At 49.3% G+C, this 16,675-nt stretch overlaps 1 protein-coding gene across 1 annotated transcript in view; it reads right to left on the bottom strand.

Annotated features, from left to right (window-relative positions):
- The window catches only part of LOC143504967 (roundabout homolog 1-like), a 34,528-nt gene that overhangs the window by 13,246 nt on the left and 4,607 nt on the right, over positions 1–16,675 (bottom strand). The window contains 13 exon segments of the mRNA XM_076996076.1: positions 288–314; positions 2,338–2,541; positions 3,907–4,078; positions 5,427–5,548; positions 6,135–6,369; positions 7,402–7,523; positions 7,714–7,880; positions 9,715–9,883; positions 10,135–10,216; positions 11,467–11,672; positions 13,888–14,059; positions 14,941–14,969; positions 14,972–15,064. Coding sequence (XP_076852191.1) covers positions 288–314; positions 2,338–2,541; positions 3,907–4,078; positions 5,427–5,548; positions 6,135–6,369; positions 7,402–7,523; positions 7,714–7,880; positions 9,715–9,883; positions 10,135–10,216; positions 11,467–11,672; positions 13,888–14,059; positions 14,941–14,969; positions 14,972–15,064 — 1,800 coding nt within the window.

The following is a 16,675-nucleotide window of genomic DNA, read 5'->3' as shown; positions in this document are numbered from 1 at the left end:
ACTGATTCCACCTAAAAACAGGGCCATCCACTACACCCTAAACCCTACACCCTAAACCCTACACCCTAACCCGTAAACCCTACATCCTTGCTACTTAGTCCTGCAATTCTCACGTGACTGTCCACGTGGATCGTCCCACATGAATCTTGGCTGGATCATCTGCAGGAAGTGGTCTGTGAAGAACAATGAGTGTTGGGCTCCTACTCCCTTAAACTCCATAATTCTCTCGCACGCGCCTTTGGAAGGTGTGGACTGAGATCTTGTGATGTTGGACTTGCAGCTCTCACCTGTAGGTGTGAACGTGAAGGACGGCACTGCAGGTCCGGCGGGCGGTACATGGCAGAGAGAAGAGCACAAACACAAATCAGTCCCGCAAAGTCCAAAAGAGTCACAAACAGCTCACCAGGTTAAAATACAAGCTCACGACCTTATAACAGGCAACTGCAGGCACCAGCTTACGAAGGTGGACACCCACACACAGCAGAAAAACACGTGTAAGGAAACCCGATCCGGAAGCCCGGTGTGGCAGAACCCGGTGACTCTACCTCTTCTTCCCAGCAACGTGAAAACTATTGTTTTGTTTAATGGAGCGCTGGCGTCACGTGTGATACTCCAGAGCTTGAGCGGAGGCCTGCACCGCTGAGCTTCTCAGCAGACACAGGATACAGTGTATCTGGACACGCCCGGAGCTACCAACCACGGTCTTAAAGCGGCCGTTTGAGGACCCAAACGATAGGGTTCAGGCGTCTTGGGGATATCTCCTCCCCGCGGCCTCTTTTTTTGTGATAATCCGCATGCGAGCCTTCGTTTTTGAACGTCCAAGGGCCCGATGACACAAGAGGTTCCACAACATGTAATGAACCACCAATGCATTGGGCCAGTGTCTGCTATTCATGCTGTCTTTTCCTACCTCTCCACCTTTGAACACCACCCTTTGGCATTTGTCTAGTCGCCTGGCATCGCTCCGAGGTCCCAGCCCGTGAAATGAGCAGTGTGTCTTTTTCGATGCTGCCATCATGTGAATTTATGTGTTAAGATGTAAACAGAGACAGATGCTTGGTGTGTGGGCCATGCTGTGTGACCATGCAAATGGAGGAGATGATAGCTACATCAAAGTGCCCAGGGACAAGGGGGTGTGACTGCCTCCGGGCTGTCTGGAGTTTTGATGGGAGTGTTTCTTATATAACTGGCTGCCAACAGGGATATATATATATATATATATATATATATATATATATATATATATATATATATATATATATATATATATATATATATATATATATATATATTATAGATCCAGTTCCGTGTTTTTGCTCCAACCCATGGTTCAGTTGTACCAGACTTGGACTGGGTGCGTGTGGGCCGAACTCCACTGTAACTCCACTGTAACTCCACTGTAACTCCACTGTAAGGAAAGGCCTACGTTGTCACGGCATCGCTCCCTTTGTGACATCGCGTAAACGTTTAATCTAAGCCTGCGTCCGGCGTCCGTGTCGTAAGACGTGTTGGAGTTCAGAGTTCAGAGTGTGATAATGTTCGTGCGGTTGTGAAGTGAGGTTCCTCACGCTAGCAGAGCTCCGGTTCCGCCTGTAAGAATTCCAGCATCCTCCAGAGCAAACGGTATATACGACGCATAACGACGGAGTTGGGAAAAACAGCGGCGAACAGCACCGCGGGTATGAAAGAGCGACCCCCGGTTCAACCTCCCGCTCTCGCTGAATGAAAAGACTCGAAAACGTTTGTGAAGCAAGGACACACAGGGCGAGAACTATCGCTGTTGTACGGTGGCTTTTACTCTTTGAATATCAAAGGAGATGTGAGCAGCATGTCAAAAGCACCGGCCTTCGCAATAATGTTCAGATTGAAATTGGATTCGTTCGAGGAGACGAGCTAGAAGTCGGGCAGACGTGGGAGCCAGACGTTGTGGTGGAGCGTCTGGAGGTGGTTGCCAGATATAAAAAAAAAAATCTTTTCCACGTAAAGAGCTGCAAAAATGTACAGAGAAAAAGCAAAAGCAAGAACGTGAAAGCACAACTGCCCCCCCCCCCCCCACACACACACACACACACACACACATTCCTGTTCTGAGCGCTCTGTGGCGAGAGCACTTCAAAGGTCACTTTGAAAGATCAGACGAAAACAGGAGACAGCGTCTCACAGGTGGTTTTTTTCCCCCCAAACTCCAGCATCAAGGACGACTCAAAGCTTTTTTGCACGTTAAACGCAGTTCTGAGCGCCGCACTCTTCCACACCAACAGAATGCAACACCGATGACCCCATTCGTCTCGCCGTGCCGGGCCGTGCCGGGCCGAGCCGGGCCATGCCGGGCCGTACCTTTGCGGATGCCGGCGTAGCTGGAGCTCAGGCCGCTCCTCTTCTTGCGGTGCCGGTACAGCCAGACGCTGAACACCATCAGGATGATCCAGCAGGCGGCGCCGATGCCCGCGATGAAGGCCGGCTGCTTCACCACGTCTGAGATCTGCTGCGACAGCGTGTTGTCTGGGTCCACCACCGTCTGGGTCATCCGCCCTGTGGAGTCTGGCTCACGGACAGCGGGAGACACAAGACGGAGAGACAGAGACAAACGGAGACGTCGACAAAGGAAGAGACAAGAGACCATATGTGCTGTTTGTGCAACACTGACTTTCATAAATTTTGAAAATAGATTTTACTGTCGTCATGTAGACTTGTTAAAAACAAGGACGAGCTGTCTTCACTAGCAAGGTATGTGTGTATCTCCTCAGAAGAAGAACATGGTGAATCTACTTCATCTGCAACCTTCTGTCTCTGTCGTACAGTCCCCAGCCCAGAGAGATGAGGTTGTCCTCCCCAAAAGACACATCCCTTCTCCCCACCCCACATTCCTTTTCCCCAGTGTTTCCACCTTACTGTCTTTGAGTTTCATGTCACAGTCACTTTTCATAAAAACCTGAGGCAAGAACACTTCCAGAAGACCATTCCCCAAACGCGACCCCCTGCTCCCGAAGCTTTGCCCCAAGCCCACAGCTCCATCTCATTTACTCTTCTACGTGTTAATCCCTCACTCTCTCTCTCCATCTCCCTCTCCTCTCTATCTGGACGGGTAAAGCCTCTTCCTCCAGGCCATGAGAAGCTACTAGTAAGAACAGTTGGAGTGGAGGGACTCGGTTGGCCCGATCCTCTCTGGGCAACGTTCACTGCCTTCAGCTACTCACACGTAACGTTTCATACACCTGTCATGCTTCAGCGAGCATCTCAAAACTTTGACAATCTTCGCATCTCCTTTCGGTATGTTCGTGTTGCAGGCCTAACGTAAAGTGAAAACCTCGGAATCCGCAAAACTTCTTCCAGATGCATGCGAGAAATCGGTAATAAACTCATCCATCAGCCCTTATCGCGAGCATGTGCTTGGCTTCATCCCGTCTTGTTGCAGAGTGCTTTACATTCTGACGTTCTGTCAAACGTTTGCTCTTTATCTGTAGGCTTCCGATGGAAAAAGAATTTTTCCCTCTTTTGTTGCCAGCAGACCGACACTAATCGAGGTTCCGATCACGGTTAAATTCGAATGAATTTAGAGTGAATTAATGCTGATCAAATTTAGAAGCTCGTCTGTCAATCAAGCATCTCATCTGGCACTTGTCCAGCCTGAAACACTGTTGATCTAATTATTTCAGCTAACCCTTTAACCACTCGCACAGATGCCTCTGGAGACGATGAGCCAAAACATACAACTATATTCCTTATTAATTACTATCTACATATAAACTATGCTTTTGAAATCTGAGCAGAGCAACACTGGAGCACTTTAGTTAGTTTATTACAAATGTTTGCAGGTTTATAACAGTCATAACTTTAAGAAAAGCCCAAAAAAAGCACCCCTGGGTCCAGTGGCCCAGTGACTCTGTGGGAGGGGTAATCACTCACCTAACTGGAAGTAGGTGAGCTCGCTCTTCACGCCGGGCCCCCCAGCCGTGCTGGCCGCCACCTCCACGCCGTAGCGGACCCCGGGGACGAGGCCCGAGATCAGGATGGAGAACGTGGACCCGTCCACCGTGCGGTTGATGTGGTAACGGCTCTCGTTACCCAAACACCAGATCTGGGGGTGCGTGAGAGGAGAGAGACCCGTTAGCGTGGGACACCGTTAGCGTTCACGTCATGCCCAAAGCCTGGAATGTTGTGATGTCACACGTCGTATCTCTTAAGATGCAATTCTGTGGATTCCTCAGAAATAACGAGACTTCTATCACACCATCTGCAGTGCAGACAAGCCACCACATAACCAGGAGACCCGTGCAGTTAAGGGGAAACAGCAGCCTCAAATCCGCTGAAATGGAAACCTGTCTAGAAAGAAATAAAGCTCGTGTTTTTCTTCTCGAGAAATTGAGTTATCGTACTGGCCACTCAACCCAGAGCTGGTTCTCCTGCTTCAGAACCATAACGAACTGCCCTCTGTGCAGCTCCTGTCTAACCGCATGAAAAACTACTACACCGCCGTAATAAAATTACTCCCCAAGCAAGGCAACTGTGGGCAAAAAGCTGACTGCTGCTCCGGCTAAGCCAGCCCGGAGGGGTCGTGGGTGGAGGTGGGGGCCGCGTGTGCTACACCCTGTACTGGCGGGCTGCGTTACCACCGACCCAGCAATGCCAACGAGCCTAAGCTGCCACCACGGCGCCCCCGGGGGAGGCATCGCAGCCCCAGAATCCTCCACGGCTCTTTTGAGGTGTTTCTCTGGTGATTTCTTGCTTCTCACTGCCGGTGGGCAGGTGAACCGAATGGGGGAGAGTAACGCTCTCGTGTCAGACTTAACAAGCATGAAATGACTCGCAAAACGCCCCTCCCTTTGCCAGGAACCGTTTACCTGGAAAATTAGCGACAACTTCACACCCTCCTCCGCTCAGATGTAATCCGCAATTCTTAATGACATCACGCTAGAGTCCCATTAAAAAGTAAAGCGCTGTGAAGGGGGCACCGGAAGCCGAGCCGCACGAGGCCCGGGGAGACTGTGGTTAGGGCAGGAGACTGGGAAGACATGTAGATGTAAATGACACGGACTCCTGTGAGCAATGTAGTGGAAGTCTGTAAATAATCCACTGAAAATGTAGGTAATATATTGGGAGTCTAGAACTGAACAGAGAAAAATTATGCATTCTGTAATAACTCATTCATAGTGATACAGCATTAATCTATAATGAATGGTGCACTGGTGCATCAAAGGAATTTTCAAAACGCCCTTTGCAAGATTCAACGATATGTCTCCGTGGCGTCCAGTAGGTGGCAGCATTTCACCACTTTGTTCCAGAGACCTTGGCGAGCGCATTTCCCAGGGCCAACCCAGCGGAGGACATGAAAGAGTGTGAGTGGCTGGGTGACTAAGGGTGACCACGTCAGTGGACCCTCATGTCCATCGGGCCCCTGTCCCGCCCTCCCCACCCCCGACTCTCACCTTATACTCCTGGACCACCCCGTTCTGGTCGTCCTCCGGAGGGGCCTGCCAGGTTAGCAGGATGGCTGTGCCGTTGTCTCTGCTCTCCTTCACCACCACACCCCTCGGAGCAGCACTGGGGGCTGAGAAACACAACAACTCTTATAGATCTGTGTGTGTGTGTGTGTGTGTGTGTGAGAGAGAGAGAGAGAGAATTGATGCACCCTAATGCAGAGTTTAACAAAAGGAAAGTCATCAGCATACAAGTGAACGTATCAAAGCTCTGAAATACTATTTTTGCTTGATGACGATGATGATGAAGATGATGATGATTATGAACTGCGTATATAAATACTTCAGCCCCTCCTCCAGAGTGTGAGGCTGAATAGGCCTCCAGAATACAACCAGACCCTTGTGAGCAATCAAAGGGTAGAAAACCAAATCCAGCTGCCTTTTTTCACAGTCATTTCCTACTTTCTCACACACACACACACACACACACACACACACACACACACACACACACACACACACACCAAGTGGATTCGGGAAGTCACAGACAGTCACACCCTGTGAACAGCTAGTATGGCATTTGTCTGAGCACTGCACTGGAGTCACTACAACTGTAATAAAGTGCTAAATGTTAGAGCCAGAGAGAGAGAGACGCCAACGAAATACCGCGGTGAGAGACGGCAGCTCAGACGGGTCGCACAGCCCGACGGGCCTTACCTTCCTCCAGGGTCTTGCCCACTTTGACGTCACTGTCCGTGCCCTGAAACTCGTTGAAGAAGGGCCGCACTTTGAAGTCGTAGGTCGTGCCTTTTCTCAGTTGAGTGACCACGGCCGTGTGTTCCGCCGGACTCTGCACCTCGAACACGCCCCAGTCGCCCCGGGTCTGGCCCGCCTCGGACGACACCCGGTACATCACCTTAAAGCCCTGGATGTACTGGGACTGCTGCTCCACCTGAAGGCACAGCGAATAGTGCAGGTTAGAGGATGCTGGTCACCGCCTGGGGAGCATCATATACTAGGCGGATGTCAGGTGTAGTAGGTGTAGCTAACAGGTGCAGCATGTTCACACCCACACTGACCCCACGGCTGAGGTACAGGCACCAGAAACATAAACCAGACACTCTTTGCTCTCTTCACGCGTCCCAGTAAATCACACCAGACCCACGTCCGGCTCCACGAACCGACCAGGCCGTGATTTGCTGGGGTCAGCCCCCCCCCCCCCCCAGTCCCGGATGGTGTAACCCCTGGTGTAACGGTGTAACCCCTCCCTCTGGATCTGCGCGGGACAGCTAGCATGTAGGAGGATGCCGTCGGGCCTGGACTAAATCCAACGCGCTCGACAGCCTTCAGCTGCAGACGCAAACCGCAATATCATGAAAGTGTCCGGCAGGAAGCGGCTGCTTCCTCCGCGGTGCTCTGTGACGTCTCGTGGTTTTCGGGGCGTCCCGCAGCAGTGCGACACATCTCGCACGACGTTGCCCAAAATAAATAATTCTGAGGTAATCTTTAAAGAACAGTTGCATTTTTAAAGGGCTTGTCACTCAAAACATGCAAACTCTACAAAATGAAGAGTAAAAATAACTAAAAGAATAATGGTGATGTTCATATATATATAGCATGTTGATTTAAGGAGGTTTTTTTTTGCTATAAATCAGTAGCCCAGGAGCTGTTATGTAAACAGAAGAGTGGGACCTGCTCCATCTGGTTCTAATGCGGAGAGAAAGGCACAGACTTGTAAAGAGCTTAATGTTCCAGAAATCCAACCCAGTAAAATTTGCCGTTGCACCGGCTGCTTCTCATTAAGTCCCTGTGAAAGTGTGAAGGACCCCGGAGGAACCGGGGAGTCCAGCACGGTTCTGAGACGCAAAGGTCCACGAGGCAGGGGCAGAGAGGCGGCCCGCTCTGTGCCACGGTTCTGCACGTCTGGTCAGGGGCGGGGCTGTTGTTGGTGGGAGGGGTTAAAGGTGAAGAATGTGACACTCACTGTCCACTGTACTCGGATGGAAGAGGAGGAGAGGATTGTGGGATTGTGGAGGTGGATAACAACATCTCCAAGCTCCCTCTGGATCTGGCCGTGTTCAACTCCCTGGCTGGTGGGAGGAATGTCTACATGTACACACACACACACACACACACACACACACACACACACACACACACACACACACACACACACATACACACACACAAAGGAAAAAATTTATTTTTACACATCACACAGAGAGCCACTGCCCTTGAAACCAATACACTATATTTCTGCACACGGATCCTGGCCGTGTGTGATGGGGGAACTCACCCTGGGTTTTGACGGCTTCACTGACTGGGCTCGGGTCACTGAGGCCGTAGGCGTTGGCGGCTCTCACCAGGAACAGGTAGACAGCACTGGGCTTCAGGCCCTTCAGAATGAACCTCTCCATCTTCACGTGCTCAGCCAGGGTCTGCCAGCTGCTCCCCGACGCATGACTGTAGGGAGGCCGTTGCAGCGGACTTAACACCCTTACCAAACACCACTGCAGCGGTCTTAACACCGTTACCAAACACCCCTACAGCAGACTTAACACCAATACAGCATTTTCCAAACACCACAATAGCAGATTGAGCTTCAGGCCCCACCCTGTGTTCAGGCCAATCAGCACACCTCTCAAACCTCATACTTCAACTCCAAGTGCCTCTGAACACTCTGAAGCTTTTGTAGATTGCAGCAGCACAATGCACCATAATTTCCTCGTTGCTCTTTGCTTCTCTAGCACCTCCCTCTCTCCCTCAAGGACGTAGGGACTCAAGGACGTAGGGACAGTGTGTTCTCCAGTTGCTCTAGGATGGATTCCATCAATGTGTCTGAACTCAGTCCTAAATAAGGCTCTACATCCTGGGAGCTTGACTCCGCCTCTTTCTTCTAATCTTCTTCTCAAAAGTTGTTTTTGTGCCATTTCTTCTCTAGCTGGTCATTTAAAACATTCTTATCTGATTCAGATACTCTGCAGGTCCAAAACCTCAGAAATATAACTGGCTTTGACTCCTGGCTTGCTGCTCTTGCCAATTACGGGCTAACCTCTGACCTAAAGGAGTGGTGACCATGGGGCTTAATGACTTTAATAGACATGTATTCAGGGCCTTTTCATCCTAGTGTTTATTCACATCTTTTAAAAGTGACCAGTCTACCAGACCAATCAGTGACCAACCATTTTCTTCACTGTTAAGCTTCATGTGACTTGCCCTGGTCTTTCTCATCTGGATTTCTGGGTGGATGCAAACTTTGCTGGCTTCAACCCTGACAAACACAAGTACCGCTACAACGCCCGTAACCCCACGCACCCAGCCTGCATAACTCCTCGGAGAAGGCTGACGATGGAGCTGTCAGGTTTGAGCGGGGTTTGATACCTTCACATGAAACTCAACATGGCGTATTTAACTATGCCCGTCGTTGTTCTGGTTCTGATCCAAACACGACCCCTCGCCTCTGTAAGCTGCTGTCTTGAGCCGCTCTGTTTATTGCTCTTGTCTACACGCTAAAACTCAACACACTGAAAAGTCTGTTAGAGAACTACAAAACGTGAGATGATCTTCACACCTCACGTCCACGATGCCGCGGCTACGTTGGTTACCTGTCACTCATTTCTGGTTCACGCTTATCTTTCTCACATTCAAGAGCCCTTCACCACCAGACTGACCTTCTGGGACAGCAGGTCTTTGGCAGGACCTTCAGGACCTCTGAGACACCTCCTCTAGTTCATATTTCAAATCTCTTCTTGAAAGTTTTCCTCTTCATATACTATTATTCGTTCCTTTCTTATCTGTGCCTTTCTTATAACTCTGTTATGTACACTATCTAAAGCTTCGTTGAGTGTCAGAGAGGCACTGTATAAATAAAACATATGATGGCCATGATACATCAGTGAATCACGATTTAAAATTTCATGACACTGAATCAATACTGAAACCCTTGAACCCTCCACATATATTTACTGATCTTAGTGTAAATCTTAAATAATTGGAGTATGTGTGTGTGCTTAGTGTAAATAATTTTTTGCTTGTCTATGTATTCATAACCATGTCTACAGTTAGAGGATACACAACCTACATCAGGCCTGTTGACAGAGCTATAAAAGGAACATGACCAGCTATCACAACACCCCAAATCATGGCCCATATATTGCACTTTCTGCATTGTGAGATACTTCCCATTCAAGACCTTTCAATTCTGCTAGACAGGTTTCTGCTGAGGGTTCGCAGAGACGAAATCTGATTAGTCACAGCAGCACGTCCGTCTCCTAACATCGAGGGGGCGAGGTCCTACCTGAAGGCTTCTATGACATATGAGGTAGGCGTGGCCCCAGAGTGGAGGTCTGGCTTCCAGGACAGTGACACAGATGTGCGGGTCACGTCCGTCACCTCCGGTTTGGAAGGCGCACTGGGAATCAGGTTGGGGTCTGTGGGTCTGTCTGGCTGCACGGCCACGCCCGGCTCTGGAATAATAATGGAGGAAGAACAATAATGCAGTGAACATCCAGGAAGGCATTAGAAAAAAACTCTCTCTCTAACTCTATCTCTCTCTTCTCTCTCTCTCTCTTCTATCACTCACTCGCATGTCAAATGGGCATGAAGAAAGGAGACAAGCAATTACTGAGCTATTCAGGTTTAATTTCAATCTCATTCTCCTTCCCCCAGTCCGGTTCCTGTTTCTAGCGTGTCTGTTCATCAGACGGGCCATCAGCACCTTGCACTTCCAGGTAAGCCTTCCACGACGCCTCTCCGCTGGGCGTGGACGCGATGCACGTGAACACGCCTGTATCTCCCAGCTGTCACACAGAGAAGAGTTGTTGTTTTTTTTTTTATGATAATTGACTTTTTTTATTAACCATTATTTCCATTGTGTATTTCCACCTTTGATTTGAATTCCACCATTTCCACAATTCACCAGGAAAACCAGAGGTGTTCATTCTATTTTTAGTATCGAATCCACCCTTCCCTCTTCCTGCACCCTAACAGTTATTACTGTCACTCTAATGTCCTCTCTTTACCCCTGCTGTCAACACACACCCCTCTCTCTCACACATACACACACACACACACACACACACACACACACACACACACACACACACACACACACACACACACACACACACACACACACACAGGGTGGTAGCAGGTATGAGAGCCAGAGGGGGTCAAGAAACAAGAGTGTCCCCGTCAAATGGAAAAGACATTGGCCCGGGCTAATAAGACACACAATTAGTGTACTAGGAAGGCCAGTCTGCATGTGCTGATGACAGACACCTCAGGGCAAGAGGGAGACTGTATTTCGCACCAGTGCCTAATGCCTAGAACCTAGCACAAGGAGACCTACACCACAGACATCCACAGAGCTCTCATTGGAGATTAGTAAAAAACCAAAAAAAAGTAGTAAAAATGCTGAAGAGAATAAAGGTATCTAATGTTCAGCTGTTGTCTTATCTGCAGAATAAATTACACTCATTAATGTACACTGCCTGAGGTTAAACAGACCGTCTCTCTCTCTGTCTCTCTCTTTGTCTGTCAGTTTCTATCTTTCTCTCTCTCTCTCTCTCTCTCTCTTAGGGGGCTGTCACTGGGTGAAATGTCTATATTAATTAAAAGCACGTTCTGACAACCTATGTTGAAATGACCTTTAACCTCAGCGCAATGGAAAGGCAGTCACCCATCTGTGTAAAGCGTCAACAGAGCCACGCCCCCTGCCCCTCCCCCATCTCCACAAGCGTGGTAGTTCATGAATATGATGAGTGAGTGACAGTACAAGTGTGTGTGCTGGCCTGTGTGAGTGTTAGCAATTTGATTGACACCCACTGAATAGTCAGCTTTTCACTGTGTAAATAATGGATATAACATAACACAACACACACACACCCAGCACACAGCAACCCACTCACATATTCAAACACATACACAAAGCCAGACACAGAATTACTCTCCTGCATTTATTATTACAATTTAGGATCCTTTAAGGGACATTTTCCCAGAGTGTTAATACACCCCCACTCGTGGCAGAATGGTCTGCTCCATCTTGTACCTTGGCGTAGCGTATCTGCAGAGCCCCCGTCTCGAGCTGCTTGAGTCGGGAATCATGGGTGGACACGAGAACCCCATCCTTCCTCCACAAGATGGTGGGGGCGGGGGTCCCAGTCGCCTGGCAACCCAGCACAACTGTCCCGTCCACCGCCACGGTTTGGTTGGTGGGACCCTGGCGGATGATGGGTGGAGGCCTGTCTGAAATGACTGAGAAAATGTGTGGGAAAGGAAGAGAGAGAGAGAGAGAGAGAGAGAGAGAGAGAGAGAGAGAGAGAGAGAGAGAGAGAGAGAATAATCTGCTTTCCCAACATGCTTTCAAAATAAAAAATAAGTGAGCAACTACAAAACCAGGATGGAAATTTGAGATAAATGTATTCATGAAAGAGGCAGCGCTAAGACTACATGATGATTACTTTTGGAGTAGAGAGAGAGAGAGAGAGAGAGAGTGTGTGTGTGTGTGTATATGTGTGTGTGTGTGCGCGTGTGTGTGTATATGTGTGTTTGTGTGTGTGTGCGCGCGCGTGTGTGTGTGTGTGTGTGTGTGTGTCTATGTGTGTGAGAAAGTAATGGAAGCCAATTTTTTCAACTGGAAGCAATTTTCTAATCACTTGCCAGCAGTAGCAATGCCAAATGAAAGAAATGCAATTAATACCACTAACATTCTAGCATGGAGGTTATATAAAAGCATATATACAACACACATACACACACACACACACACACGCGCACACACACACACATGCGCACACACACACACACGCGCACACACACACACATTCGCACACACACACCGCACACACGCACACACATGCATGCACACACAGAAACTTTAAAAAACCCATCAAGAGCTATCCACTTAAAGGCCAAACTCTGAGATACCCACTGGTTTAATCATTGCTATTAAACTCAGTATCCAGCAACCTGTGCAAGAGCAGCTGAATTACACCGTAAAATGTAAAATGTTAAATGCACCACCATACATCTACCACCATACAGCTACCATCGTACATCTACCACCGTACATGTACATCTACCACCGTACAGCTACTACCGTACAGCTACCACCGTACATCTACCATCGTACATGTACCACCGTACATCTACCATCGTACATCTACCACCGTACATGTACATCTACCATCGTACATCTACATCTACCACCGTACATCTACATCTACCACCGTAGAGCTACCACCGTAGAGCCACCACCGTAGAGCCACCACCGTATATCTACCACCGTACATGTACATCTACCACCGTACATCTACCATCGTACATCTACCATCGTACATCTACCACCGTACATCTACCACCGTACATCTACCACCGTACATGTATATCTACCACCGTACATCTACCACCGTACATGTACATCTACCATCGTACATCTACCACCGTACATCTACCACCGTACATCTACCACTGTACATCTACCACCGTACATCTACCACCGTACATCTACCACCGTACATGTATATCTACCACCGTACATCTACCACCGTACATCTACCACCGTACATCTACCACCGTACATGTACATCTACCACCGTACATCTACCATCGTACATGTATATCTACCATCGTACATCTACCACCGTACATCTACCACCGTACATCTACCACCGTACATCTACCACTGTACATCTACCAACGTACATCTACCACTGTACATCTACCACTGTACATCTACCACCGCACATGTACATCTACCACCGTACATCTACCACCGTACATCTACCACTGTACAGCTACCATACCACCATATAGCTACCACATATAAATACATATATATATAGCACACATGCAAAGAGTTCTGGCCTTGCTACTGTAATTACTGAGACATGAGGGTGTCCTGTAATTATGATCAGTGCCTGCAGTAAGAGAGGAAAACTGGGAAAAGACGCACTTTCTCTCTCTCTCTCTCACACACACACACACACACACACACTCTCTCTCTCTCTCTCTCTCTCACCTTCTGTCTCTCTGTCTCTGTCTCTGTCTCTCTCTCTCTCTCCATATTAAGCCATCCTGTAGTTTGAATATGCAGTGCGCACATGTATATGGGTGTATCCACCTGTGTGTGTGTGTGTGTTTGTGAGTGTGTGTGCATGTGTATGTGAGTGTGCATGTATGTGTGTGTGAGTGTGAGTGGGTGTGTGCGTGTGTGTGTGCACATGTGTGTGCATGTGTCTGCGTGTGTGGTCTGTGTGTGTGAGAAGGGTGTGTGTGTGTGTGTGTTTGCATTTGCATGTGTGTATGTGTGTGTGTGTGTGAGTGTGTGTACGTGTGTGTGTGTATGTGTGCATGTGTGTGTGTGTGTACGTGTGTGTGCGTGTGTATGTGTGTGTGTGTGTGTGTGAGTGTGTATGTGTACATGTGTGTGTACTTGTGTGTGTGTGTGTGTGTGTGTGTGTGTGCCCACCATCGGTGACCTCCAGCAGGGCTTTAGTGATCACACTCCCTGCGATGTTGAGAGCCTGGCAGCTGTAGTATCCTGCATCCCCGCGCTGCACGCCCGTGATGGTCAGGTCGCCCGTCTGGGACACGGAGAAGCGGCTGGACGGCTGCGGCGGCTGAGACGAGAACAGCAGGTTCTGCGGCAGAGACGAGCAGGACGCAGGACCACGGTGGAGAGGACAGGGGGACAGAGACCCCCGGTGAGAGGACAGCAGACAAGGCGAGGAGATTAAAGACACTTCAGGACCCGCACCAGTCTACAAAAACCAGACTATTTCTAGGAATCTGTAGAGGCCCTTCAAGGACATGGTGGTGTGTGTGTGTGTGTGTGTGGGCTGTGGGGGGGGGCGGGAGGGGGGTCATGGAGGGGGGGGGGGGGGGGGGGGGGGGGGGGGTCATTCCAGGCACTCCAAAGCAAAATATTTGTGAGGCAGAGCCTCAGTGAGGAATACAGAAGTATGATTCTGTCTTGTCAGGGGCTTAGAGGAATCACCTTCACCAAAAACACACTAAAATGCCTCGAGGAGATTGAGCGTTAATCTCATCTGCTAAATTAGACAGAAGACGCTACTCCCTCCTCGGACCACACAACCCTCGCTGTCATGGTCGCGGGGGTCCGGTCGCGGGGGTCCGGTCCGGTCCTGCCGGCCCGGGGTGGGCTGTGAGCCAGTGAGGCTGCTTTCTCGTTGAAATGGAGGGTGTGTTTAATCAGCGCAGCTGGGGCCTGTAATGTCTACCCCATAAATCTGCCCCGCGATGGGGAGGTGCGCCTCGGCTTATTACCGCGGCGTGATAAATCATTGGAAAATAAAACGTTAGCGGTACGGGGGGGGGGGGGGGGGGGGGGGGGGGGGGGGGGGGGTTCAGCGCCGTATTATCATAGGAACCACGGAAAGCTCTTTAATTTGAGAGTATATTACAAGTGAACCATCTTTTTATGAATCCCGATCTGGGACCAAGTACATGTGACCTTTGTCTTGAAGAGCCCGGGTCGTTTCGTGGGGTCGCGACCTCTCACCTGACTGCCCTCTCTCTGCCAGAAGATGGCGGCTGAGGACTGCCCGTGGCCTCGCACTGGAAGGTCACCGTGCGGCCGACCCCCACCACCTGGTTCCTCGGGCGGACGGCGAAAACTGGAGGGACTGTGGGGGGGGTCACAGACAGAGGGAGGTGTGTCAGTCGTCATGACAGCAGGGGAAGAGTGGAGGTGGTAGAAGTCACTGCTATACTGTAATCATACGAAGGGTTTTACTTTTTTTGTTCATAGCTGCAAATATTGTAAGCCTTTGCTATAGGGTTAAAGGTAAAGCTTTTCTTAAAGGGCAGGGCAATAAGACAGGTTAAACAAAAACAAACAAAATCACTTCATTTACATTGCTTGCATTTGCATGAGCAAAGGCACAGAGCACTAATATTTCCATTGGAATAGGATGTAACAACTATTCATGACATGTGAAGACACACACACACACACACACACGTGCACGCAAATTCACGGCGTATTATATTTCCATTGAAATAGGGGCTATATTTGGGGCCATCTGTCCCAGGCTGACAGTGCTTAATGTTACTGGCTGGGGAGGGACGCCTGTTTTCATATTCATGCATGCAAATGTGAAACCCCGCCTCCAAGCGGGAGTGCCAATGTCAAACGGGTGCTGCTTTTAACGAGACACCGGGCCTTAACGACACTGAGGGCACACAAAGCCATCAACCTTTTTTGATAGGACACAGATGTTAATCAGAGGAGACAGCAGGTGCGTCCTCCATGGACAATATCACCACATCCTCCACTGCATACTGGTTCCCTCTGTAGCTCAACACCACAATTTAACAGCGAAGCAATTTCAAGCCTGTCAGTTAACACAGATTCATGGAAACGTCCACAGATCTAAGACGAGAACTTAGAAGGACGTGAAGGGCTAAGCAATGAGAGAAGACAATTTTCAACATTACCTTGAACGCTCAGAAGATACATTAGGTTTACCCGAGTGTGTAGCACTCTCACTGTTGCCGGTGACAACCGAGACAAGCATGCTGATTGGTGGAAGGATGGAAGGTGGATGGATGGTGGTTCTGACAACTTCCTGTTGCTGTCAGTGCAGTGAATAGGGATGACGGATGACATGGTGACTTACCAGACACAACTAAAGAGAGGAAGAGATAAAAACAGAAACAAAACAAAACAAAATGTGGTAGATGAGTAAATAAATCATAACTGTCATGAGGCAAAACGTGACTGAAATGACATCGGCATTATTAAAGAAACAATAAAAAAACATACAGAAACTGCTACAAAACACACAAAAATTGCATAACATAAACGAACATACACAACGATCACCCAGAAGGGGGTGAAAAGTCATTTCTTTTTTTTTCACTACGCGATGTGCAGGCAAGCCAGCCAAAAGGATTAATGCGTCTGGACCCGATTCAGCAGGGCCTCGGCGGTCACAAATGCAGATGACAGATAGGGGACCGTTTTCTAGATTCGGATCTAGACAAACACACACCGAAGTGCGTCCAGCGTTCGGGGTGACGTCAGCGGGTCTGGCATCCCACCCGGGCGTCTCGGGACCTCTGGGCCTCATCAGATAAGCAGAGTCGCATGCGTTACGGAGGCAGGACCCGCGCGGGGGGTCCGGGGGAGGGCCGTCGGAAGTGCCCCCCGCGGTCCGCGTCTCTCTCCTGGCCAGCCTTCCACTGCCGTCTCCACTCACGGCCCATTAGCACAGCCACCCCCCGAGACTTCC

Source organism: Brachyhypopomus gauderio, unplaced genomic scaffold (genome assembly GCF_052324685.1).
Source record: "Brachyhypopomus gauderio isolate BG-103 unplaced genomic scaffold, BGAUD_0.2 sc354, whole genome shotgun sequence".
In the NCBI taxonomy this organism is placed as follows: domain Eukaryota; kingdom Metazoa; phylum Chordata; class Actinopteri; order Gymnotiformes; family Hypopomidae; genus Brachyhypopomus; species Brachyhypopomus gauderio.
The sequence above is the reverse complement of the archived record's forward strand: the minus strand, read 5'-3'. Positions and strand labels throughout refer to the sequence as shown.